The sequence below is a fragment of the Muscardinus avellanarius genome (genome assembly GCF_963383645.1).
Source record: "Muscardinus avellanarius genome assembly, chromosome: 2".
NCBI lineage: Eukaryota > Metazoa > Chordata > Mammalia > Rodentia > Gliridae > Muscardinus > Muscardinus avellanarius.
In genome coordinates, this window is record NC_137787.1 from 144,209,215 (window position 1) to 144,235,891 (window position 26,677).

Consider the following 26,677-nt stretch of genomic DNA (forward strand, 5'->3'; position numbering starts at 1 on the left):
GACAGAACACGAGAGGGTAAAAGTATAAAAAAGTTGAAACCGTGTCTTGAACAAACATAGATATTGGCCTCCCTCCTACGAATGTCTCTACCCCTGGCAAATTTCTTCAGAGTGGTGATGAGTGTTCTGTGGTAGAATACAGCATACAGCTCTGACCTTACCTCATACACTGGAGATGTGTCCAGCTGTATTTGCCCGCTAGAGGAAGGAAAGAAAAAAAAAAAAGACATATATGGAATTTAAAGCATAAATACTTTAATTAAAAAAGAGAAAACATACTTAGTTACAAGAAGGCAAACATACTTTACTGGAGAACCTGATAATTCCAAGGCTTCTGTTGATCCCATGGGATAGATATTTAAAACACTTCTCTCCGTGATATCTGTGCTTAATCTAAAGAGTGGGAGGAGAATATATCAGTATAATTTAAAAAATTTTACTTTTCATAAATTCTACTTGTCATGTTTAGTATAAAAGTCTAATATGCTGGAAAGTGCTGCTTATCTTTAGGATTAAGTGATAAATTTAAGACAGAGATTTCAATATGTGTGATATTTCCTTACCAGATGCATAAATATAATTTTCCATTTGCTATTGACATCAAAATCCAACCTATTCACAAAGTAATAGTAATTCCTGATAAAAATCATAATTTTCATAAGTAGTATATGTTAAGTCTTAATTTCCTGATAAAAATCATAATTTTCATAAGTAGTATATGTTAAGTCTTATACTAATTTACAGAAGCAGGTAAAGTTGCTAAGAGTACTATAATTCAGTATCTGCCCAAATAGCATTTGGTTTTTTTATTTTGTTTTATTTTTATTTCTTTTGTTTTGTTTTGTTTTTGTTTGTTTGTTTGAGAGTCTGGGGATAGAACCCAGGAGCATTCTACCTTTGAGCTACACGCCCTGCGCTATTTTTTTTATTCTTTATTTTCAAACAGGGTCTCACTAAGTTGCAGAGGGAATCACTAAGTAGCTGAGGTTGTCTGGGAACCGCGATCCTCCACTCTCGGCCTCCCAAATGCTGGGATTACAAGTGTGTGCCTCCATACCCGGTTAACATTTGGATTTAATAGAAAAATGTTACCAGTCACCACTCTGATAGAGAGCTAATATCCAGAATATACAAAGAGCTCAAAAGACTCTACACTAGCAAAACAAATAACCCAATCAAGAAATGGGAAACTGAATTGAATAGACACTTCAAAAAAGAGATACAAATGGCCAATAAATACATAAGAAGATGTTTGACATCACTAGCCATCAGGGAGATGCAAATCAAAACTACACTGAGATTCCATCTAACCTCAATCAGAATGGCAAACATAAAGAAATAAAATAACAACAAATGTTGGCAAGGATGTGGGAGAAGAGGAATTCTTTTACACTGCTGGTGAGAGTGCAAACTAGTTCAGCCGCTATGGAGATCAGTGTGGAGATTCCTTAGAAAACTGGGAATGGATCCACCATTATGATCCGGCTATACCACTCCTGGGTATTTTTCCAAAGGGGTTGAAATCAGAGAACTACGGTAACATATGCATACCCATGTTCATAGCAGTACAATTTGTAATAGCCAAAATATGGAACCAACCTAGATCTCTATCAACAGATGAATGGATTGTAAAATTATGGGAAATACACACAATGGAATTCTATTCAGCTATAAAGAAAAATAAAATAATAGCATTTTCAAGAAGATGGAAAGAACTGAAGAACATTATGTTAAGTGAGATTAGTCAAGCACAGAAAGAGAAGGGACATATGTTTTCTCTAATATGCCCAAGCTAGGGAGTAGTGGTAATACCAGAGGGATTCCAGATGATGGATGGGAAATCTCAGCAAAGCTTGAATGGAAGGATAGGAGAGGAAGAAAGCTGAGGTTGTTCAATGGAGGAGTTACATCCAAATATGTGTAATAGTATAAATATAACATGGTTAACCTGGACACTCTTTATTGGGAGGGGGGAAGGGAAATGGGGGAGAGAGAGGGCACGAAGCACTGTGTGAATGTATGCCATTTTCATTATGATCCACACAAAAATAAAAAAAGAAAAATTTTTCTGGTACAAATTCTGTCATTTAAAAAACAAGAGCCAGGTGCGGTGGTGCACACTTGTAATCCCAGCATTTGAAAGGCTAAGACAGGAGGATCACAGTTTGCAGACAGCCTCAGCTACTTAGTGAGGCCCTTGGCAACTCAGTGAGAAACTGTTTCAAAAATAAAATAAAATAAATAAGGTTGCAGGTATAGCTCAAAGGTAGAATTCCCCCGGGTTCCATACCTAGTACTGGAAGAGGAAGAGGAGGAGGAGAATTAAGAGGATAGCAGTATAGCTCAGTTGTAGATACTTGAATAGCATACATGATGCCCTGGATTCTCTCCCAGCACTAGATAAATAAATATTCATAAGCAATTTGATACACATCCTTAATCTTAAAATTGTCTTATGTATAGTTTTTTATTTTCTGAAAGATTTATAAAACTGAAAAATACTGTAACAACAAAAGGTACAAAGCTATCTTAAAGGATAGGCATTTTCATAGGTATATATGAAATAATGATGATTATGAGTTCATATAATATAATGTGGCTATGAAATATCACCAAACTAACACTGAGAAGGCCCAAAGAAGAAACCAAGGTAAAGGAAAACAGGACATCAATATTTCACTAAAGTTTCTTAACCAAAAAGAAAAAAAAAAAAAACAACAACCGGGATCTGTGAAATAAAACAACAACAACAAAAAATCCAATGCATATGCAAACTGTTTTATTGCTAATATTCAAACAGCTAAAAATAAATACATCTTGAGGTGCCCTCTCTTTATCAGAAGCAAAACCAGGGCTCTTCCTTTAACACTATTACACTCGATCACAGAAATACCATTAGAAAACCAGACTTATGCTGGAGCTTTCCCAAGCCGACCCCATTTTTGGGCCTTCACACCTTTGGCTAAGCTTCTCATTCAACCCAAATTTGCTTTCTCCTTGAAATTGCCAATAATGAAAGCCCCTGGTTAAATATCCTATCCTTTGGATAGCCAGCCCAATCACTTATCTCCTTTTTCCTGAGATGAGGTACTCATTCTACCTTACTGCTTTTTTTACCTCCACCTCAAGCACTTAAATCAATTATACTTATAAATAACCAGAGGGGCGTGGTGGCACATGCTTGTAATCCCAGTACTTGGGAAGCTGAGACAGGGGGACTGTGGTTGGCAGTCAACCTCAGCTACTTAGTGAAGCCTTGTGCAACTTAGTGAGACCTTGTTTCAAAATAAAGAGTAAAAAATAGGGCTGGAGGTATAGCTTGGACGTAGAATGCCCCTGGGTTCCATCCCCAGTACTGCAAATAAACAAATAAACAAACAAACAACCACTCAAAACAATCTCCAGCTTCTATAGCAAAGAAGCACTAAAAGTGCCTGAAAGGCAAGAATTGGCTCTCATTCATGTTTATGTCTTCCTAGGTGCACGCTGTAGATCTTGGCATGTTCTAAGCACTCAATTAATGTCTGCAAAATTGAAATGTCTTTCAAATCATTTGCTAAAGATTTCCAGCCAGACTCAACCTGCCACCATTGTTTCAGGACCAGGCAATACTGCTGGAGTATTCTTGCTGATACCCTGGATTCAAAAACTACCATGGCCACAAATTCCCAGAACTTAGCTATGAGTACTGTGTTGTGATTCCCACATTCGTACTATAGGACTACATCTTCTTCACATGTAAAGTCCCAGGACTTCTGAACAGTAACAAGAGATAAGCTTTGGGTTTCTTTCTCTAGTGGTCATGTAGTTATCCCCTGATACTTGAATACTTGATATTGTCTTACCAAAATATATCTTGTTCATGGGAATTCCATTTTCCTTAGCTAAGAAGCCTATATATATATTGCATAAAATGAATATTACCAGCGGTGGCCAGTTCAGATTTAAAAACAATCCAAATCTTTCGAAATATATTAGTTAACATATATTTGGCATTCCCAGAAATCAGTATAGTGATATTTACTTATTGAATTTCTGTTTTAGAAAATTTTTCCTTGTACAAATCAATGGTTTAAGCCTTATGTACTTCTCTCATACTTCAATTTTCTAAGTATTACACCAAAAATCCCATGTGAATTTTATGAGAGGCAAATAAATTTCATAAAGAAGTGAGGAAACACTGATCTCTGCAGAAACTGGACTCTTTAATTTTTGCATCTTGAGAAACAGGCACTTAAATTGATTTGACTTTGTCAGTGGCTATGCTAAGATCAAATTTTGTGTATAAAATTGAGAAATGGGGAAAACTCACCAAGTGTTGTGTGAGCATATGTCACTATCACTAGAACTACATTATGATGTGAAACTATACTGCACTAATAAATGTATAAAAAAAATCTTGAAAAGAGGAAAAATCATACTGGAAAACACTGTGAAATAAATATATTTAAGAAAAAAAAAAGAAATTGAGGTAATGTTCCAATAAACTAGCAGGCATTATTTACACATGAAGCCTGGCCAAGAAAAGAGGCACGTACCCATTGGGATCCTGCAGCAGATCTACTGCTTCTCTTAGCTGCTCGATCATCACGATATCCACGTCCTGGTCTTTGGATGAACTTACTCTGCAATGTGAAACCAAGTATGAGAATGAAAGTGATCACTCAAACACAAGCATCATCTAGGCTCTCCAGAGTAAACTTACAAAGACCCATCTAATTTATGAATACGATTTTGACCAGCTCAGCATGGTAATGAAAACATGGCCATACTCTGCAGGGTGGGGTGCCAAGTGCCATAGGGAGAGCTGCTGGGTGGGGGATGCTCAGCTCAATTTGATGCCCACAGGCTGCCAAGTGCACCTGTGCACAGTCAGGCAATGGACAAGATGAGTGCCTCTCAGTATGCTTTCCTGAATTCTCCTGTGTTTCCTTGGGGGTCTCTGCTGGATGGATCTCTGATACATCTGAGCCTTCCAACTCCAGTTCCACCAGCTTGACTCAATTTTATTACTGTCATACACTATGGGGCTCAGTGTGGGAGACTGGTTCTCAATCTGGGATATATATGTAGCAAAATCATCTGTGAAGCTTTCAAAACATGCCAGACCTTGATACTCACAGGGAGACTTGACCCCAAGTAGGGGTTGGCATTTGATAAGGCTCTACAGATGATGCAGATTTACAGCCAAGGTTGGGAACAACAGATCTGAGATTGAGAATGGAGTTTACAAAGCTTTGTTTACTTTAAAACAACCATTTTTTTCCTCATAAGCCTATGACTCTATAATCACAAGGTTCAATGGCAGGTTCAGGTCTACTTCCCAGATCATGGAAAACAAAATCCTGGGAACTAAACCCTAATCTATGCCACATGGTCCAAACTCAGTTCCCTCAGAAATGGTTCAGATAAAATCACTCATCTCTTTCTCTGTAAATCTTGCCAAATAAGTTTTTATTTGGCAAGATTTACAATAGACAATAGAGTAGAAGGGATATTTGCTTCATACAAGATTCCTTGAGGTCAAATGCTGGCTCTCTGTGACCTTGGGGGTAAGACAGTAAGTTTCTTTGTGCCCTGGCTTTATCATCTGCGAAATGGGAGACAACAGAATTTATCTTCATAGGATCATTGTAAAGACAAAATGAATTATACTCTGTGAAGTATTTAGGACAGTGTCTGCATGTAATATTCAATAAATGTTAGTATTAAATGACAGTTACTAGACTTGGTCCAGGTCATTAAAGATATATTCTTTCCTAAAATCTCACACCAGAAGACCCAGGTGCAGGAGAGCAGCTCTACGGTTCACTCTGGTTCACTTTAGTTCGAGTCGTTGGCTTCTTCAGGCAGAATCTCCAGTCTAGACATTGTAGCTAATTCCCTGAGTTACATTTCAACCCAGAGCCTCAAATCAGATAAAACCCAAGGCCAAGAAAGAGGCACAACTTTGCACTGTGCCATGGTTTGGATGTGTTCCTCAACACGCATGTGTTGGAAATTTAATCACGAATTCAACAGCATTAAGACCTTCAGAGGATAGGTCAGGAGGTCTCTGCCCTCATAACTGATTTAACGTCTTCATCACAGGAGTGCATTCTTTACTGAAGCGAGCTTGGTGTGCGTGCTCTCTTGTTTTCTTTCTTTCTTACACGTGATGTCTTCTGCAATGTTATGATGCAAGAAGGCCCTCAGAAGGCACAGTCCCTTCATCTTGGACTTCCTGGCCTTCCGCCAAATGAATTTCTAATGTTTAAGTTAACCAGTTTGTGGGATTCTGTGAGAGCAACACAGGATGGGCTAAGACACACTGTATTGCCCAATATTTGTGAGAAGCATTGGACAAAGGAGACTTGGGAACTTCTTATAAATATCAAATGGTATGAATATCAGCTCGCCCAAGGAACAGCGGTTCAAAATCCTACCAGGACAGGGCTTTCAGTATGCTTGAAAAATGAACTTTCCAGGTGTGGTAGCCCATTACTAGGCCCCTGGCACTCACATTCCCTCCGTTGGCCAGTGTGTCTCCTCTTCTATCCGCAAGAGCTCTTCACAGTCATCTGCCTTGTCCTGTGGACAGAATACATTCATTTTCTGAGAATCACTAGCCATTAGGGAAAAAGTGCAAACCTGCTCCTGTCTACGACCATGGCAGTATTATCACAATAGCCAGAAGGCAGAAACAGATGGGTGAGTAACCAAAATGTTGATATATACATATGCTGCACCCTATGCTAAGTGAAATAAACCAATCACAAAAGGACTAATACTGTATGATTCCATTCATGTGAGGTACCTAGAGCTGTCAAATTCATCAATACAAAACATAGAATGGTGGCTGCCAGGGGTGGGGGAAGAGGGAAGGAGGGGAGTGTGTGTGTGTTTGTGTGTGTATGTTACTAGAGACTGAACCCAGGGACATCATTCTACCTCTAAGCTATAACCCTAATCCTATTTTATTTTATTTTTTATTTTGAAACAGGGTCTCTCTAAATTGCTGAGGCTGGCCATGAACCAGCTAGCCACCTGTCTCAGCTTCCCAAATACTGGGATTACAGGCGTGCACCACCATATCCAGCTTCATTCCCAGATATTAAGTCTTTACTTCTTTTGTTACACTACTATGGTCATAGAAGGTTGAACATCCTTAATCCAAATCTCTGAAATTCAAAATGCTCTAAAAGTTGAGACTTCCTGAGGTTCCAAAATCTCAGGAAGCTCAAAGTTTTAGATTTCAGAACATTTTGGATTTCATATTTGGGATAGGTATGTTAAACCATTAAAGTTTATGCAAATACTCAAAAATATGAAAATCAACCAAGTCTGAAGCACTGCTGGGCTTAAGTACTTTGGAGAAGGGATATCCAGCCTTTATTCTTGAGCAATATATTCACCCAGAACATATTGAAGAGAGTGTGCAAATGTCTATTTTTAGCTTTTAATGAGTGGTAATCATAATTCTGTTAAGCTTGCTAATTTGCATGACATGGTGAATGGCAAGAATATAAGAAACATATTTTAGCAGACAAATGCAGAAGGATGTATGCAGAAGTATGTATGGCTGCAACCAGTTCCTAACCAGAAAATAGACACATGGAGCTTTGAGAAGATCCACCAAAGATCCCAGCGAGGCTACAGCAAGCTAAATTTGAAGGTAACGCATTGAAACCCTGAACTGAAATTTGAAGGTGCCCAGCAGAAGAAAAGGAGTAAAAAAATGAGTTGTTCTGTGAAATCTTGCCTTAATATAGTTCATAAATCCTGAATGGAGATCTGTTCCATCAGCAAACTGGTCCCTTGGTTTTCCTGAGTTGCTGCTGTCACCCACAAGGGAGGGCTCTGATGGAAATTCCTGATGAAATTCCCCTACTAGGAAAACAGAAAAAGGAAGAAAGGATAACTTTATGGTTCTCATATATGTTACTGAATTGTTTCCATTGTCTCGCTTACTTATTATGGAGGTACCTCAGTGACCCAAATGTTCTCTTCACTATAAGACATGAAGCGGGGGAGAGAAAGAAGAAGAAGGAGGAGGAGGAGCTCTTCCCTATAAGACATGGGGGGGGGAGAAAAAAGAAGGAGGAGGAGGAGGAGGAGGAGGAGGACGACGACGACGACGACAAGCAAAAGGAACAGAAAGCCTCATACAGAACTTAAAAAATGGAGGCTTCTTTATGGCTTAGTTCCTCATGAATGAAATGTAATTTCCTCTTACTTTTTCAAAGGAATGCAAAAAAAAAATTATAAAAAGAGGGCTTCTCTGCCCTCAGTAATATATGACAGCTTCAAATTCCAAATTCAACAAATATTTATCAAGCAGCTGCTAAATGACAGGTACTATACTATGCATTTTAGGGATTATTTTTTAAAAAATCAGTCAAATAAGACTCCTGCCTTTGGGCAGTAAGTAATCTCAAGGAAGGGTGTGGAGCAAGACTAGACAAGAGGCCCGCATCCTAACGAGGACAGAAGTGCATTCAAGAAAACCACACACAGATGCAGGCTTGCTCAGGGAGGGCATAGACAACCAGGACGTGTTCGGGAAGAGGGAGAGGCAGAAAGAAAACCAATGGACTCTGCTGACCAATCTGAAGACTTTTTAAAAAGGAACAAACAGGACCATCCTTTAAGTACTCTTTAAAGCAGGATACACACACACACCCCTGAAAGAGGGGGAAACTCATTGGTTGCTGTAATTATTTTCTTTGAAATATTTAGTGAAAATACCCTCTTATACTGTGAAATGTTACAAAGTTTTATCTAAATGAATATAGTCACAGTTATATTTGTAGGCAAGGATCAGTTATACTTTTTTTTTTTTTTTTTTTGGTGGTACTGGGGATGGAACCCTTCTACCTCCGGGCTACACTCCCAGACTTATTTTTTATATTTTATTTGGAAACAGGGTCTCTTAAGCCAGCGAGGCTGGCTTCAAACCTGCTTGATCCACTTGTCTCCGCCTCCCAAGTGCAGGGATTACAAACGTGAGCCACCACGCCTGGCATACTTTTTAATGATGTATGGTTCCTATCATAGTGTCATTACGTGTAATGCTAAGCTTACCTAAATCTAAGTGAAAGCAAACATAAAAGATTGAGTTGCCTTCTCTAGGCATTAATATGAGTGTATTTAAGCTATTATGGAAATAATCTGTTATTATTCTAGCTCTATATTTTATTTGGGGCATTATGAAATAGTTTCTGCCACAAATGGATAGACATTAAATTTTTAGTATTTTCCTGAAAAGTCATTGAGGAAAGAGGAATCATCAAAATACTGTCATACTGTATCCTGATAACATGAAATAGATTGCAAGGATTTTGAAAGTATGCAGAGTTTGAAAGTACGCAAGCCACTGTGTTAAGTGGTCACTTCATAATTATTGAAGAGCCAGAGTACTTTGGAGCTACAAAGTTTAGAGACGGCCTAACCTAACTGCCACATTTTCAGAGGATAAAGGTCAGCTGACTTATCCTAAGTCAGGCACCACCTGAACATACCTCGACTGTGTATAGTTAGATGTGGCCATGGGATGCAGTCTAGCTTAGACGGGCACTCCTTCTAGGCCCAGCTTATAAAAACCCTCCTTGAACAAACCTCTGTGTTCTTTTTCTGGCTTAAAATGGATGGACATACAACTTTGGAAGTCCTGTGTTAAAAAAAAAAAAAGTCCCAGGATGAAAGAATCCTGGGTACTTGGAAAAGCACCTGGAGGGGTATTCAACTAATCTCTAATTCCCATTTGGATTTAATTTGGACTGTGTTAAGTCTCTGAGATATGTGTGACAGCAGCTAGAGTTGTTCCAACTTATATATCTACCACCTTAATATTTTCTTTCCAAAAACGGATTTAGAGACTCTCCTATAGCCGGGCGTGGTGGCGCACGCCTGTAATCCCCGCGCTTGGGAGGTGGAGACAGGAGGACCGCTCAGGTTCAAAGCCAGCCGCACTGGCCTAAGAGAACCTATTTCCAAATTAAAAAAAAGTATAAAACTAGGTCTGGGAGTGTAGCCCGGAGGTAGAATGGCTTCCAGGAACCACAGTACCACCAAAAAAAAAAAAAAGAGAGAGAGAGAGAATCTCCTATAAATCTTCAGAAAAATAGCTCTATTTACTGTACAAAATGGTACTGGATATTTACTTAAAGCCTCTAAGACTTGACTTTCTCACCCACAAAACAGATGAATATAATATCTATGTCAGGGTTCTGAATTTTAAATAAGATCACTTTCCCAGATGAACGCAACCTGGTTCACAGGGAATGTGCACATATTAACTATTACACTGCATGTCTGTGCATGTGTTAAGCATGATATCTGAAACTGAAAAGCAAGCTTCTGCACTTTCCACTCGCAGACCTTTAGCTGGGCTAAGGCGATGGCACGGGTCCTCCTTGGTGATCAGATCTTCCTCCATGATATTGGACATTGGCACATTGAGGCTGACTGTGTCTTCATCAGAAGGCTGAAAAGATATATGCACTGTTTCATTAAGGAAGAAGTTTTATCATTGGAGGTAAAGAGAACATTAGGTAATAAAACAACATCCCGTGATTCTTATCAACATTATATTGCAATGTAAGACACAAAGGACAATTCTAACTATGTAAGTTCAAAACCATTAGTACCGACCCATGATGTTTGAAGTCAAGTAAGTGGTTGGCCCTGGGGTAAGGCATGTGAGTAGACTTTTCAGGATTCTGGTAAAGCTTTGATACTTCAACTAAGAGCTAGTTATATGGGTGTATTCACTTTGTAAACATTCACTAACACTGATATGCGTGTGTGTGTGTGTGTGTGTGTGTGTGTGTGTGTGTGTGTTGAGCTAAAATCCTGCAGAACCTATCTGCCTTTTCTAAACTAAGAGCAAAAGTTAGGGCAATAAAAACACAACAAAGGGCATTATCCAACACGACAAAGGAATAATTTGAAAATAAACTAGAATATTAGCCCAAAGTCTAACCAATCATTTTAATTATAATCATACTCTGAGATTTGACTATGAGGCTAATTCATCAAAACGACATGCAAGTTTCACATGGCTATCCATGAAAACCTGGCAGTAAGGCTCTGGGGCAATGTCCTCTTTAGATAGCATTCATTTCACCTGTGACATTCAGCTTTAGATTATCTCCTTGATTTAGGCTGAGGAAGCTGCACTACACACATAAAGGTGCCCAACAATTGTAGTGGTTAAAAAAAAGAGCATGTGCTTTGTGTGATTTTGGAATAAAGCTTTGATGTAGCAATCAAAGTTAGTCCTTTCCGAGGGTCTCCTTTTTCACACTAGCTGATAAGGTTTATTCAGGAAAGCTATGATTCTGGCATAAATGAAATATAGAGCCTCATTTATTTTTCTGTCTCCATTTCTCTCTTGCCATTCAGTGAAAAGCTTTTCAAGGCCAGGGACCAGAAACCGCAGCAGAACACATTTTAGGTGTTCATGCCTTGATTCTTGAATTCCTGAGGACTGAGTTTGCCCCTGTTTACTTTTAGACACATGCATAGGTGGTTTGGAATCTGGCAAACAGCAAACCTGCACTTCATTCATCAAACAAATATGCATAAGGCCCCACATGTTCTTGCTCATTTATCTTGAGAAAAACAGGTTTTCAATTTCTTCATGACAAATGCTAAGTTAGACAATGGCAACAGACAATGGTTGAGGGGAGAGAAGTGATCCCTATATCCTCAGTGGCATGTAAGTGGGGAGTGACACTGGATGGTAACATATATATATATATACCAAAGTGAAAATAGAATATTACACTATCTAATTCAGAACCCTGTGATTCTAAAAAAAATTTTTTTTTTCTGGAGGTGTCTTAGGTAATGAGTTTGTATTTTATTTTGTTGAATATAATCCTTTTTATTTCCATCTACTTCTAATATTTAAAATCTAGCAAAATTCCAAAGATATGCAATGAATTAAGAGGAAGAGAATAAATTCTTGGTCTTTTTTTAGAATAATATTAGCATCTTCCTTGTACTCAGTGAGACCGTAAGGGTAAGAAACTTCTTCTTTTTTTTTTTTTTTTTTTTTGGGTGGAACCCAGAGGCTTTCTACCTCTGGGCAACACTCCCAGACCTATTTTATATTTTATTTGGAAACAGGGTCTCGCTAAGTTGCTGAGAGCCTCACTCAGCAACTTTGACCTGCGCGATGCTCCTGTCTCAGCCTCCCAAGCGCAGGGATTACAAGCGTGTGCCACCACGCCTGGCTGTAAGGAACTTCTTTGTGCAATGTTTTACTAATGAACTTAGTCTTAAAGAGAATAAAGGATAAGGCAGAGTCTGTCTTAATTTAATAGACAATAAGTTTAGGGTGAGTAGTTTCTGCAACAATGGTCCATTTGAGGGGACTTATGAGTTTTAATAAGGTTCAAGGGATGAATGACTTGGACAGCTATGTATTTAGTATTCCCACCCCCACCAGAAACCACAGGAAACTGTTAATGTGGCTTTGTGAAAGTCTTTTTCTTTTATTGAAACTGGCTTTCTTTTTCTGCTAACTTGTCTTCCTTCCAAAATGTTCTGTATAAAAAATGGTACGTAATCTTAATTTTTTAAAAATATACTGCTTTACAGAGCATTTTTGTGGAAAATAAATCTCAATAGCTCAGCTACCTTTTTTTTTTTTTTTTAAAAGGAACCAGGGTCATTCTACCTCCGAGCTACACCCCCAGCACTATTTTTTATTCTCTTTTGAAACAGGGTCTCACTGAGTTGCAAGGACCTTACTAAGTAGCTGAGGCCGTCCATGAACTGCAATCCTCCTGTCTCAGCCTCCCAAATGCTGGGATTAGAAGGGTGCGCCACCACGCCCAGCTAGCTTAGCTACCTATTAAAACTCAAAGACCTGAGGAGAACTGGGAAAAGGCTCTCTCATGGAGTCACACAGAATAAAACTGTGATTTCCTTAGATGAGGTAACTGACCAATCAAATACAACTTCAAAGTGTACTACAATGTTTCACAACTTAGTAACTACAAAATTCAGCAAATTCCCTCCAAAAGAGAAGAGTATCTGGTGAAACCTCTTTCCACACCTGTCCCTTCCAGTTCTCTGGATTAAGATGCTCCATTTAATGGTGTATATTAATGTAAGATTTGGAGGGATCTGATAGACTCCCTGTGAGATAAAAATGTGTTAGCAAAGAGTGATTTGTAACTGGTATTGGAAGCTCTAGCATGTACGGCCTCTTGATTTACAAATAATCCAATTTATATCCAACCAAACAAAATACACTCTAAGATTTCAGGAAGACAATTATTGTCATAAAAGCTATAGTTACTCATAAGCGCAGTTCCCATCGGTACCCTGCTCAAATGCAATGCATACTTGACTCCTTAACATTTATTCCTGCATATAACCACTTCCCTCTAACTTAATCTGTCACTTAAAAACAAGCATATTTCTAACAGTGCTTCATGGATACTTGTATACCATTTAGTCATTTAATAATAATTACCAAACATTCAAGAATAGTTCAGATAATATGTGGGAGCAGGAGGGGAAGAAAGAGGAACTTTATTCTTGGCTGTTAACAAAATACAAAAATGCAAAATAAATAGCAGCTAATAATGAATTTCAAACTGCTCTCACAAATGCAACCAAAGCGCCACAGGAGACACATCACCATCCTTTACTGAAAGGAGCTTAGTGAACTCAGGCAGCTATATCCAGAAGCACAGAAGAAAAAGATCTTCTCACTATCTTTACCTCAGTGGCAGATAACCGCTTATCTCCATTGTCACTTCCCACTCCCGAATCAGAATCCTTCTTGCTGGGATGATGTCATCAAGAATGAATTCATTTAGGAAAAAATCAAAATAACAAAGTTCACTCCAGGGTACATCCACTTATATTCTAATAATGACTTTCCTGTGCAAATTTTTATTATGAGATGACAAAATTAGTCAAGTATTAAAGCCTATTAAGACACGTGCCTTTGAAAATCATATCCTTGCACCATCTATATTTACAAGATAATTCTTTGTGTTGAGGGTTTTCTGCTCTTGCACCGCATTTTCATTTTTTATTTAGTCTACCGCATGAAAAGCAGGAAATTACACAATTGCTTTTACCTCTGAAGGTTATATAATGTTACTTTCAATAATTCTGTATAGGTTTATTAGTGATTAGGTAAACTTGACAGTATCTTTATAAGCATTAATACATGGAAACATATTTTAAGTATTACTTGAAAGTATGATTGGGGTTGTCTGAAATTTTAAGTCACTCTGATTAGCACAAAGTGAAGGAAAAGATTTCTGCAGTAGAGATTCCAAGAGGACTGCCATCTCTCTCTAAGTGTGTTCATGTGGGAATTTTGTTCTCTGGAAGCTCACAGCTAGATTTATGGTGCAAGGATGTATGAAAGGATTCTAATAATACTTCCACTTAGAATAGGAACAGAAACAAAAGTGACTTCCTATAAATTAGGAGAGAAACCAGTGGGGTTTGAGAAAGGGAGGTAGGGAGGGAAAAAAATGAGGATTGAAAAAGGGAACAGTTCAAATAAGGTTATGTCCACACAGGATAATTTCAATACCAACCTCACTATTTTCTATGGGGAGGGAGGAAGCTTCAGAAGGGAGGGTTATATGGAGGGAAATACATCAAGGGATGTATGCATATATGATGTATCACTCTGAATCTTACTATGATGTATAATAGCACTGCACAAATAATATATGTGCATATATGTCTACACAATACATTCACACATACATACATACACATACTATATGCACTGATTTTTTTTTTTTTATGTATGTGGTACTATGGAATTAACCAAGGAGCATTCTACCTCTGAGCTACATCCCCGGCCCTATTTTACTTTTATTTTGAAATAGGGTTTCTCTAGGTTGAGGAAAGTCTATTTGCTATGGCTATCCTTAAACCTGCATTACTCCTGTCTCAGTCTCCCAAGTACTAGGATTATAGGTGTATGCCACCACACCCAGCTTACATGCACGGCATTGCTTAAAAAAATTAAAAGTAAAGCCTGCAGTTCTTCTTAATGATATCCTGGAGGCTCATTGAAAATTAATAATTGTTGAAAGTCATGTCAGAGCTAGATATAATTGTCCTGATGAGTAAAAAATACTCATGTTTATATTATACATCTTAATCACAGGTATTCACACAGTACTCAGGAAGAATTATTGATTAGAAGACGGTAGATAAGATTTGAGAAATGTTAAAATGTTCTCAACAGCATCAGTTTTTCTTATTCCAATACTTTTTTTTCTTTGTTTGTTTTGGAAATGAACCCAGGGGCATTCTACCTCCAAGCTATACCCCCAGCCCAGTATTTTATTCTTTATTTTGAAACAGGGTCTCACTGAGTTGCGAGGGGCTGCACTAAGTAGCTGAGTTTGGCCACAAACCTGCGATCCTCCTGTCTCAGCCTCCCATGTACTAGGATTACAAGTTTGTGTCACCATCGCAATAGTCTATAAGCTCTGAGTTATAAACTAGAATTGGTTGAGTGAAGCAAACAGATTTTTAAAGCTAGTTCCCAGGCCTAAGCAAATTCTAAATAGGAGCTCTGAGTGAAGGCTGGACTCACCTGTCTTCCACGTGCTGGTGTAAGTGTGGCTTCTCCATGGTGTGCAGATAAAGGGAGTCAGTTGCCTTAATCTGGCACGCTTGTATGCTCAGATACTTAAATATGTGCACTTTGCCCTTTGTGCAAATCTATGGAGAAATTAATAATACACATTGGTTATTCAATGACAGAACAAAATCTAAGTACCAGATACCCAGCTGCATATTTTAATTTTCATAACTTCATTTTAATTAACACCCTAATTAAAAAAAAACTCTAAATTTTTTTTTTTAATTTTATTTTATTGGTGCACTGTATTCATACATCATAGTGGGATACAAACTTTTGTAGACATACATGCACACATCGCCCAGTCAGCCCCCACCCGATCCCCACCCCATTCTCTCCCCATCCCTCCCTCCCATGCTTGGCTTAGTGGTTGACATCTAGTATTATAGCAATTTATCCAAAATTAAAAATGATAATCTCACATAACAGTTTCATTTGTCTGAAACCAAGCTTTTGATGACTTAAAGATAACATTTCAATATTTCTTTTTGCTTTCTTTCTTACCAGAGAATATTTTTTTCTTTTTTTTAGGTGAAACTATCATATATTTATTTTTCAGAAAAAAATCTATCCTGATATGGAATATGGACTCTAGATACCCAAAACAATCTCGAAGCAAAAACAAAGCTAGAAGATGTATATTTTCTGATTTCAAACCATATAAAGATACAATAATTGAAACAGTGTAGTACTGTTCTAAAGGCAGATATATAGACCATTGGAGTTAAATACAAGCCTAGAGCTAACTTCTTCCCTATATTGTCAAGTTATTTTTGACAAGGTTTCCACGAAGATTTGGTGGTGGAAATAATAATCTTTTAACTAAATATTGTTGAAAAATAATAATTACATGGAAAAGAATAAAATTGGACCCTTACCTAATCCCACATACAAGTATTAACTCAAACTAGATAAAAGACCTAAATATAAATCTTAAGACTATAAACTTTTAGGAGAAAATCTGGGTCATAAAACCTCACAACATTGAAATTGGCAGTGATTTCTTGGATATGATTTCAATGGCACAGGCAACAGAAGAATATACAAACTCCCTAAAAAATAAAAGAAAATATTGTATATCCAAAGACAATGTAAACAGAGTTAAAAGTTACTAATAGAATTGGATAAAATATTTCCAAATGCTATATCTGAAGGTATATTAATATTCCAACTAGAAATCCTAAAAATTAACAACAATAAAGGCAAACAATACAATTTAGAGATAGGTAAAAGACTAACATAAATAATGAATCTCCACAGATAACCAATCTTAATTGTCTGTTGGGTAGAAACTCTTGTTTCTCTGGTTCTGGTGAGTGTTACCTATTTCTTCTTTGTAGTTAATCTCTTTGAGTATTTTCTCTAGCACTGGTTTTGAAGACATAAATTCCTTCAGTTTCTGTTTGTCATGGAAGCTTCTTATTTCTCCATCTAATTTGATAGAAAGTTTTGCTGGATAGGAAATTTTTGGCTGGAAGTTGTTTTCTTTCAGAGTTTGGAATATGTTACTCCAAGCCCTTCTGGCTCTCATGACTTGGTTTGGGAAGTCTGGAGTGATTCTAATTGGTTTGCCTCTGAATGTCACTTGGCCCTTTGTTTTTGTTGCCTTTAAGATTCTCTGCTTGGCTTCCACATTGGTCATTTTGACAATTATATGGCGTGGGGATCCTCTTCTCGGATCCTGTCTAAAGGGAGTTCTATAAGTTTCCTGGATCTGTGTATCAACCTCTTGCTCTATATTTGGAAAATTTTCTGCTATTACTTCCTTGAAGAGATTGTTGATCCCTTTGGTATCACTTTCTTTTCCCTCCTCTATTCCAATTATTCTTAGGTTAGCTCTCTTAAGATGGGCCCATATTTCTTCAATGTCAGATTCCTGCTGTCGGATATCTTTTTCTAGATTAGAAACTATGCATTCATTTTTGGATTGCTCATCTTCTAAGAGCGAGATTCTGTTCTCCATGTGGTCTAGTCGGTTGTTTGTGCTTTGAATTGAGGCCTTTACTTCATTAATTGCATCCTTTATCTCTTTTTGGCTCTCTCTGAGTTCTTTTCGAAGCACCTCTATTATTTCTACAGTTATTTTCCTGATTTGATCTTCTAGAAATCTCTGATTTTCTGTTTTATCAGGTTCTGATGTTGTGGGGTTGTGCACATTCATTACTTCAGTGTTATTCCTCTTTCCCATGATTTCAGAGGTTTGTGCCTTCTCTGGGTTCTTCCCTTGGGTCACTATGGCTTCACTTAAGGTGCTCTGGATCTCGAGTCTGTATTATCTCAGACCCTACTACTCCTTTACTGGGTTGTATCACAGAGTCTCCGACCCAGGGAGTCGATAGAGGCTGCTTTAAACTATGGGGGGTGCCAGGTTGCACATTCTCCTATGGTGTGATATCTCTGCCACCACCACTCCCTCACTGGGTCAAGTCCCAGGAGGCACAATACTGGGATTTCTCCTCTGTGGCCCGCAATTTGACTCACTGTTCTTGAGTACGCAGATGTAGCTCTACTGGACTCAGTGAATTCACTGCTGCTGCCGCCGCCGGTGGCAATATGGCGCCTCTGCCACGCCCTCGGCCATGAGGCTGGCGTATTTTTTCTTCTCTGGTTTTGATTTCCACTCTGAATCCCTGCAGCGTGTGCTGAGCTCAGCCACTGGGAGCTTTAAATGCTGTCTGCACCGAAAGATCCCGCCTGGCTGTTCCGCATCGGCTCACCTCGGCTTGCTGTAGCTGTCTGCTGAGTTCGCCGCTGCCGCCGGCAGTATGGCGCTGCTGCCGCGTCCTCGGGCGCGTGTGTCTCCTCTGTGGCCCTGAGCTCTGTTCTCAGTCCGCTTTCTCTCTGGAGCCTGGTGGTTTTTTTGTTTTTCTGGTGATGGTGTTTTCTGGCTATGAAAGGCGCTCTTTTTGTGGTAATGGAGATTGGTTGTTAGCGGGACTCTTAAGCCCCACTTTTCTCGGTCGCCATCTTCCCGGAAGTCCAAAAACTCTAAATTTGAGCTCTCTAAACACATATAAAAATTTGGGAAACTGTTTCCTCTAAATTCTACTTTTAATAGAATAAAATGCTCAAATTTTTCCTACCTTAGTTTTAATTGAACAACAAAATCTTAACAGAAGTATATTTAAGTATAAATAGCATAATCAGTATAAAAGCCAGATAATTGAACTGGTAGCATTTCAATTACAAAAGTGTCAAAAACACAATTATCTTCAAGCCTATTAAGAAAGCAATTAAAAGTTTTAAAAATAAGTATAGATTTAAGACGTCATTATTTGAAAAAGAAATAAGCTTTAAAGTATTTATATCTGAAAGAATATATGTTTCATATTGTTCTACTGTGGTTTCATATTTGAGCTTGATCCCTCTTGCTAAAGATAAATAACCATGTTTTAAGTTGTCAAATTTCCATTTTGTAGCTAAGATTCAAAAGGAAATAATATATTACCCCTTTTGTAATGGGCCATATACTCCATGAAAAAGTTTTGCATGGATGTACAAATGACAAATGATCGACATGTAATTATGGGGCCGGAGTGATCAAAAGAGTGAGTGGAAGGCGCGTCCATGGAGTTCAAGAGGCAGAAGGCAGCTTAGCATTGTGGTCAGTTTGCCCGGGGTTTCCCCTCCTTAGAGACAGCAACTGCTCTGACTGGGCGAAGCCTGCTCCTGTCCTCGGAGGGCTCTGCGGCGCTCTCCTGGAGCTGCTCACCTGCGCAGGGGGAGACTGCAGAGGGTTATTCTCAAGCAGTAACACTTGCAGCTGCTTCATCTCCCTAAAGCAGATCGGAATCACAAGCACTTTGTTGCAGGAGAAGTCGAACTTTACCAAGGGAAGATCTACTAGTTCTAGAAGAGAAGGGTGGGAGAAAAAATAAATTTCAGAAAGCATCACAATCAAATAGCAAATGGCTAAACTTTTTTTTCCCCCCCCAGTACTGGGTATGGGAACCAGGGCATTCTACCTCTGAGCTACACCCCCCAGCCTTGTTTTTTATTTCTTGAAATAGGGTTTCTCTGAGTTGCAAGGGGCCTCACTAAGTAGCTGAGGTTGTATGCAAAACCATGATCCTCCTGTTGCAGCTTCTAAAATGCTGGGATTACAAGCGTGTGCCACCATGGCTGGCTTTCAAATGGCTAAACATTTAAAAGTAAATTTTCTGCATATCAGGAAATGTATATAACCATATATGTAATATATATTTATATTATTTATATATACACTATATATTTTAACATATAAAGATATATAATATATGTAATATACAATATGTAACCAAATATATATAATCTCTCTCTCTCTCTCTATATATATATATATATATTCAATATATATAATAAAAAACAAGCCATGTATTAGAAACACATGGTATGTAAAAAACATGAAATGCATGATATACTATTTCACTAAGCTGGTGAAAATCTTATTATGGGGAGCTTAATTATTTTGAATTGTTGTTAGTACTGATAAGAGCTGGAAATGCTTGACATTTACATTATCTATTGTTTAAAAAGCCTTTTTAAAGTTTTTATTTCCCAGCAAAAGAATCATGAAAGCTGGGTTACATGGCACATGTTTGTGTTTTAACTTCAAACTGTTTTCAAGTAGCAGTAACACATTAGTAATATGCTAATTCAGAAAGTTTTTATCTATTCAATATATCTGGGCTGGCATAATACCGGGACTAGTTACGATAAATAGGTGCATGCTTTATTTTTTTAATGCATTTTTCAAATGTGATCTAATTAAGCATTCTCCAACGGGCCCTATAATTCTGATTCGGTGAGGCTTTGCTCCACCTCGCTTCTGTAGCTCTCTTAACAAGATGGAACATTATATTTAGCTTAAAATCCCCACCCAGTGGCACAGTAAACACTCAGTAATTTCAAGCATTCAAACCGACGTTGGCAGCTGCTAGAAACAAATTCAAATCTATTCCCTAGAGCAGAGAGGTTGGGCCACGCAGAATCTGGCCCATCACAGAGCTTTCTGCTTGCACAGAGAGCAAAAGTTCCCATCAGAACAGGACTTCAGCACTTCTATTAGGGGACCACCAGGGCTAAAATACAGTGTTTTAAAATAGTCATAGGATTCCGGAGTGGAGAAAGGACAAGAGACAGACAAAAGACACAACGAGGAGTAAAAATGAAAACCGCCCCCACCCTGCACACACATACTGCCGGCAGGTTTTCACTTTCTTCAACCATTCAAATTCCACCCACAGAGATTCCCCAGTAAAGAGTGCCTCTTCTCAGAATCCTGTGAGCTCTGGGAGTGGACGGGACTTTCCTTCTTGCATTCCTTAGTGAACTGCTTATTCTTAGGGAAAGGGGAAGTGGCTCTGAAATCCTAGAAGGAAGTAGAAGAGCCCCCAATTCTCAGGTCCCAAAATGTCTATTGTAGGTGGGCTATGTAAAAAAAAAAAACAAAAAACAAAACAAAACAAAAAAAAAAAACAAAAAAAAAACCTTAGAAAGTCTTTTTTTTAAAACACATATAAAGTATTTAAAAAAAAATACACTTAGAGCCAGGCACGATGGCACACACCTGTCATCCCAGTACTTGGGAGGCTGAGACAGGAGGATTGCAGGTTTGAAGGCAGCCTCAGCAACTTAGTGAGACCCTGTTTCAAAATAAAAACAAACAAACAAAGAAAAAATAAGGCTGAGGGTGTAGCTGATAGGTAGAATGCTCTTGTGTTCAATCCCCAGTACCACACACAAAACAAAACAAAACAAAACGCCTGGGCCTGAGGCCAAGGAATCTGTATTTCCAAACTGTCCTGAATAATCCATTGTTCAAGCACAGGCTCTTTCCCACTTGAGGACCAGTGATGCACCTCAGGCCACACTAGCCACTGAAGTGGTTTGCTTGTTTGTTTGTTTGTTTGTTTGTTTGTTTGTACACTGGGATTGAACCCAGGGGCATTCTACCACAGAAAAACAAGCTCAGCTCCATTTTCTTTTTTTTATTTTTTGTGGGTCTACAGATGGAACCCAGGGGCATTCGACCTCTGAGCTATTGTGAAACCAGGTCTCACTGAGTTGCAGAGGGCCTCACTAAGTAGCTGAGGCTGTTCTTGAACTGAGATCCTCTGGTCTCAGCCTCCCAAATGCTGGGAGTCTCCCTAAGTTGCTGAAGATCTCACTAAGTTACTGAGGCTGGCTGTGAACCTGTGATCCTGCTGCACAATGCCAGGCAAAGAGGTTGTTTTGTGAAGGGGCTGTGAGCTGTGGGAGGTAGGGAGTAAGGGGCAGCCCAGTAGACCTGGAGGCTGGAGGCATGGAAGTGAAAGAAGGGAACCTAAGATCCCCTTTCATCTCCTGGTTTCTACAATAGCTAAGACAGAGGGAGGGCTGCCATCAGGGCATCCCTCCGGGCTGCAGCCCTAAGTATTCACTCAGGCGAGGACGGCAAATCAGTGGCCAAGTACAGCAAGTGGGACACCAGACCTTCAGGAATTCTTGGCACTTGAAATTAAGACTTTGAAGGAAGACTATAGGGCTAAATTCATTGAAGACATAGCAGGAGGCAACTTGAAGGTAAATAAAGAATGACTTGCTAATGACTATTTCCTTTCCTGTTAGTTCCAACTTGGAGCACAATTTTCATAGTAGCTCAGGAAGACTAGAATTGGATAGTTTTACAACAATGAAATGGGGTGAGAAAACGGTAACTCTGCAAGGGCAGCTCAGAAAAGATCTAAAGACGTGCAGCAAGAAAAAGAAGAAAGTAGAGGAGAAGGAGGAGGAGGGGAAGGCGTCCCACTTCTCCCTCTCTGCTGTGAAGAATGGTTGTTTTAACTTTCTGGTCCTAGAAAGAACAAAATGCAATCTCTTCACTGCAGTAGTTATAGTAAAAACCAACACAAAATCGATATGAATAATTAGACTACATAATTTTCTCACCCTCCCTTAACTTGAATAGGCGAAGGGGTACCCAAAGAGGACACACAAAAGTCAGCATGAAAAAGGTGATAAATGGCTAGTGAACACCTGACCATCAAGATGACCACATTTTATTATAAAGTTCTATCCCATAATTTCATGAGCTTTACCTTTTTGCCTTAAAATGATAAAGCATTTCAAGCCAAAGAGTAAGATGCAGGAGAAGGACAATAAAAATCAGGCAGTGCTCAAATTGCTCCACCCACGGCAGATTAACCAAATGTTTTTGCCTGAATATGTATTTTGAAATCATGTTTGTCTAGAGACCTCAAACAAAAACCATGAGAACCGACGGGATCTTTGGAAACAGTGCGTTCCCCCAGTGCCCTGCTGCTGCTCAACTCATTCCTGACCCAGCTCCAAACTCAAACATGAAATTCATACCCACTGCCACCAGCGGGGCTGCTTTCAAGCTCTGAATGGGACAAAATTACTAAATAAATGTTATCTTTTTACTTGAACCCTCTTGCACTGTACCAAAGGGACGCTCTGTGGAAGCCCACAGCTGCCAGCGCAGGGCTGCTCGAGGCATGCTGCGTGCTGGGGGCAGGAGAGCCAAGTCTCACTGCTAAAATCATGAAAGCTATCAGTGAGCAAAGATCAGCCCCCAGGAGCAGCACCCTCCCTACACACAGATCTAGCCACCAGAGGTTCCCAACCCTGGCCCCCAGATCCCTAAGGCAGAAGTCCTGGCAGCCAGGATCTGCGGAACTAAATATATCCCCAAACTGTTGGCTTTGTCTTCCAGAACATCACATTTCCACCCAAATACAATTCATGCTGCTGCTGTTATGAACTGGCTTGTGTCCCTCAATAATTCCTATGTGAAAGTTCTAACCCCATATGAGAATGTGATTGTATTTGGAGACAGGGCTTTTAAAGGGGTAATTAAATTAAAATGTATTAATTAGAGTTTATTCTTATCCAGTGGTGTTCCTATAAGAAGAGATTAGGTATGATGTGCATAGACAGGGAAGATGGCCATGGACAAGCCAAGGAGACAGGCCTCAGAAGAAGCCCGCCAGGCCAGCATCTCACCTCAGACGTCCAGCCTCCAGGGCTGAGAGGGTAAATTTCTGTTACTTAAGCTACCTATTCTGTGGTTCCGTTTATAGCATCCCTAGCAAACAAATATATTCCAAATCCCACAGGCTCACATTAGAGAGGAATGAATTTGTTGCTATAGTCCTTCATTAAAATTACAATTTGAAATCATTCTTCTGTTATCTGCATGTGAAATTCAAATGACTAAGATTAACAAGATCTCCCCTCTTCACAAAAGTTAAACCAAAACCCAAAACAAACAATAAAGGTCTCCCATTTCCTTTCCCCTTGCCCTCCTTTTTCACCTGGTGGCAAAACCTTTAGGTAATTTCTTCTGACATTCAGTTCTCGGAGAGACTTCAGCTGACCTATTTGCTGGGGCAGTGCTGTTATCTCGTTACAGCTGACATCCTGCATCAAAGACAAAGAGAGAAATCATTAGCCCTTTATCCATGCAATCAAGCATTTCATGTGAATCTTCCCTAAGGAACTTAAATACGTGCACAATGACACAGATATACGTTTATCCCCCAGATCACCTAAGCAAGTAAAGCTCAACACAAAAAAAAGAAAAGAAGAACTTCTGCCACTTGGATTTTTTTTTTCACATGCTCCAAATTCATTGAGTTTCACAACGAAACCAGGAGGCAACATTACTAGCTTAGTCTTACAGCTCAGAAAAAAGAGGTTCAAGCCGGGCGTGGTGGTGCACGCTTATAATCCCAGCATTTGGGAGGCTGAGACAGGAGGATTGTGGTTCGCGCACAGCCTCAGCTACTTAGGCTCTTTGCAACTCAGTGAGACCCTGTTTTAAAATAAAGAATAAAAATAGAGCTGGGGGGGGGTGTAGCTTGAAGGTACAATGCCCCTGGGTTCCATCCCCAGTACCACAAATAAAGAGGTTCAGTGGCCCCAGGCCTGCAGGTACAGTTCACATTGGAATGCATGGCCCCTGCTGTCAAGACACCATGTCACAACCTCTGGACCATCCACAGGAACATTATAACCATCCTCTATTACCAAACGCACATCTAGCAATATTACTACACTCCCTGGATACATTATTTATTTAAAATAGAGGTTTCAGTCGAGTGTAATAGTATTGGGAGGCTAAGACAGGAGGATTGAGGGTTTGTAGCCAGCCTCAACAATTTAGTGAGATCCTATTTCAAAATTAAAAAAAAAAAAATAGGACTGGGAGTGTAGCTTTAGAGGTAGAATGCCCCTGGATTCAATCCCCATTAATAAAATAAGTCATATACATATACATATACATATGTGTGTGTGTGTGTGTGTGTGTGTGTGTGTGTGTGTGTGTGTGTAAACCTGTAGCTGGATCACCTTGCATACATTTTGTAAGCAAGACTGTGGAGTAGGCAGATTTTGTCACCTTTGCTTTAGAAGGTTAATGCCCTGTTAATCCTTGTTATCCTTGATAGACCACCTCTTAACACACGTGACATGGAGGTCATGGCACTTGTAATCTTACATCTCCTTATTGTCTCCCCTCTTCCTCCTGGCCCTGCTCTCCTTTCTCTGCCCCCAACTTCTCCTAGAGTGAACACCAGCATTATCTCTCAGCTGGACACTATAATAATCCCTGAACAAAAGGCCAAGTGACATTCAGAGGCAAACCAATTATTATCACTCCAGACTTCCCAAACCAAGTCATGAAAGCCAGAAGGGCTTGGAGCAACATATTCCAAACTCTGAAAGAAAACAATTTCCAGCCAAAAATTTCCTACCCAGAAAAACTATCTATCAAATTAGATGGGGAAATAAGAAGCTTCCATGACAAACAGAAACTCAAGGAATTTATGTCTTCAAAACCAGCGCTAGAGAAAATACTCAAAGAGATTAACCACAAAGAAGAAATAGGTAATACACACCAGAACCAGAGAAACAAGAGTTTCCATCCAGCTGACAACTAAGCAAAGAAGACTATATTCATGTGTTTATTGGTTAAAATCTTTGGAAATTCATTCGTTATTTCAGTCTTTTACCTATTTCTAAATTATATTTCTAAATTGTATTGTTTGCTTTTATTGTTGCTAATTTTTAGGATCTCTATTTGGAATATTAATATACCTTCAGATATAGCATTTAAAAATATTTTATCCCATTCTATCAGTAACTTTTAACTCTGTTCACATTGTCTTTGGATGTACAATATTTTTTTTATTTTTTAGGAAGTTTGTTTATTCTTTTGTTTCCTGTGCCTTTGAAATCATATCCAAGAAATCACTGCCAATTTCAATGTTGTGAAGTGTTATGACCCAAGTTTTCTTCTAAAAGTTTATAGTCTTAAGATTTACATTTACATCTTTTATCTATTTTGAGTTAATATTTGTATATGGTGTTAGGTAAGGGTCCAATTTTATTCTTTTTCATGTAATTATTATTTTTCAACAATATTTAGTGAAAATATTATTATTTCCTCCACCAAATGTTCGTGGAAACCTTGTCAAAAATAACTTGACCATATATGCAAGAATTTATTTCTAGGCTTTTTATTTTACTCCACTGGTTTATATATCTGCCTTTATAGCAGTGCTACACTGTTTCAATTATTGTAGCTCTATAAGGTTTGAAATCAGAAAATGTACATCTTCTAGCTTTGTTCTTTTTTGAGATTGTTTTGGGTATTTAGAGTTCATATTTCATGTTAGGATAGATTTTTTCTGAAAAAAAAATAAATGTATGAAAGTTTTACCTTAAAAAAAAAGAAAAGAAAAAAATATCCTCTGGTAAGAAAGAAAGCAAAAAGAAATATTGAAATGTTATCTCTAAGTGATCAAAAGTTTAATATCAGACAAATGAATCTGTTATGTGAGATTATCAGTGTTAATTTTGGATAAAGTGCTATAATATTAGCTGTCAACCACTAAGCCAAGCATGGGAAGGAGGGATGGGGAGGGAATGGTGTGGGGATCGGGTAGCGGCTAACTGGGCGATGTGTGCATGTATGTCTACACAAGTTTTTATCCCATTATGATGTATGAATACAACGCACCAATAAAAAAATTAAAAATAGCCGGGCGTGGTGGCGCACGCTTGTAA

General features: G+C 38.7%; 1 protein-coding gene across 3 annotated transcripts in view; it reads right to left on the bottom strand.

Annotated features, from left to right (window-relative positions):
* Nucleotides 1–26,677, bottom strand: part of LRCH1 (leucine rich repeats and calponin homology domain containing 1) — a gene marked incomplete at both ends in the record, with an annotated part of 201,090 nt that overhangs the window by 46,108 nt on the left and 128,305 nt on the right. For all 3 annotated transcript variants that reach the window (XM_080690128.1, XM_080690127.1, XM_080690126.1), the window contains 10 exons: nt 162–198; nt 304–393; nt 4,539–4,625; nt 6,503–6,570; nt 7,742–7,866; nt 10,360–10,465; nt 13,723–13,786; nt 15,578–15,705; nt 19,338–19,474; nt 23,923–24,028. In XM_080690128.1, the coding sequence (XP_080546254.1) occupies nt 162–198; nt 304–393; nt 4,539–4,625; nt 6,503–6,570; nt 7,742–7,866; nt 10,360–10,465; nt 13,723–13,786; nt 15,578–15,705; nt 19,338–19,474; nt 23,923–24,028 (948 nt within the window). The remainder of the gene's footprint in view (nt 1–161; nt 199–303; nt 394–4,538; nt 4,626–6,502; nt 6,571–7,741; nt 7,867–10,359; nt 10,466–13,722; nt 13,787–15,577; nt 15,706–19,337; nt 19,475–23,922; nt 24,029–26,677) is intronic.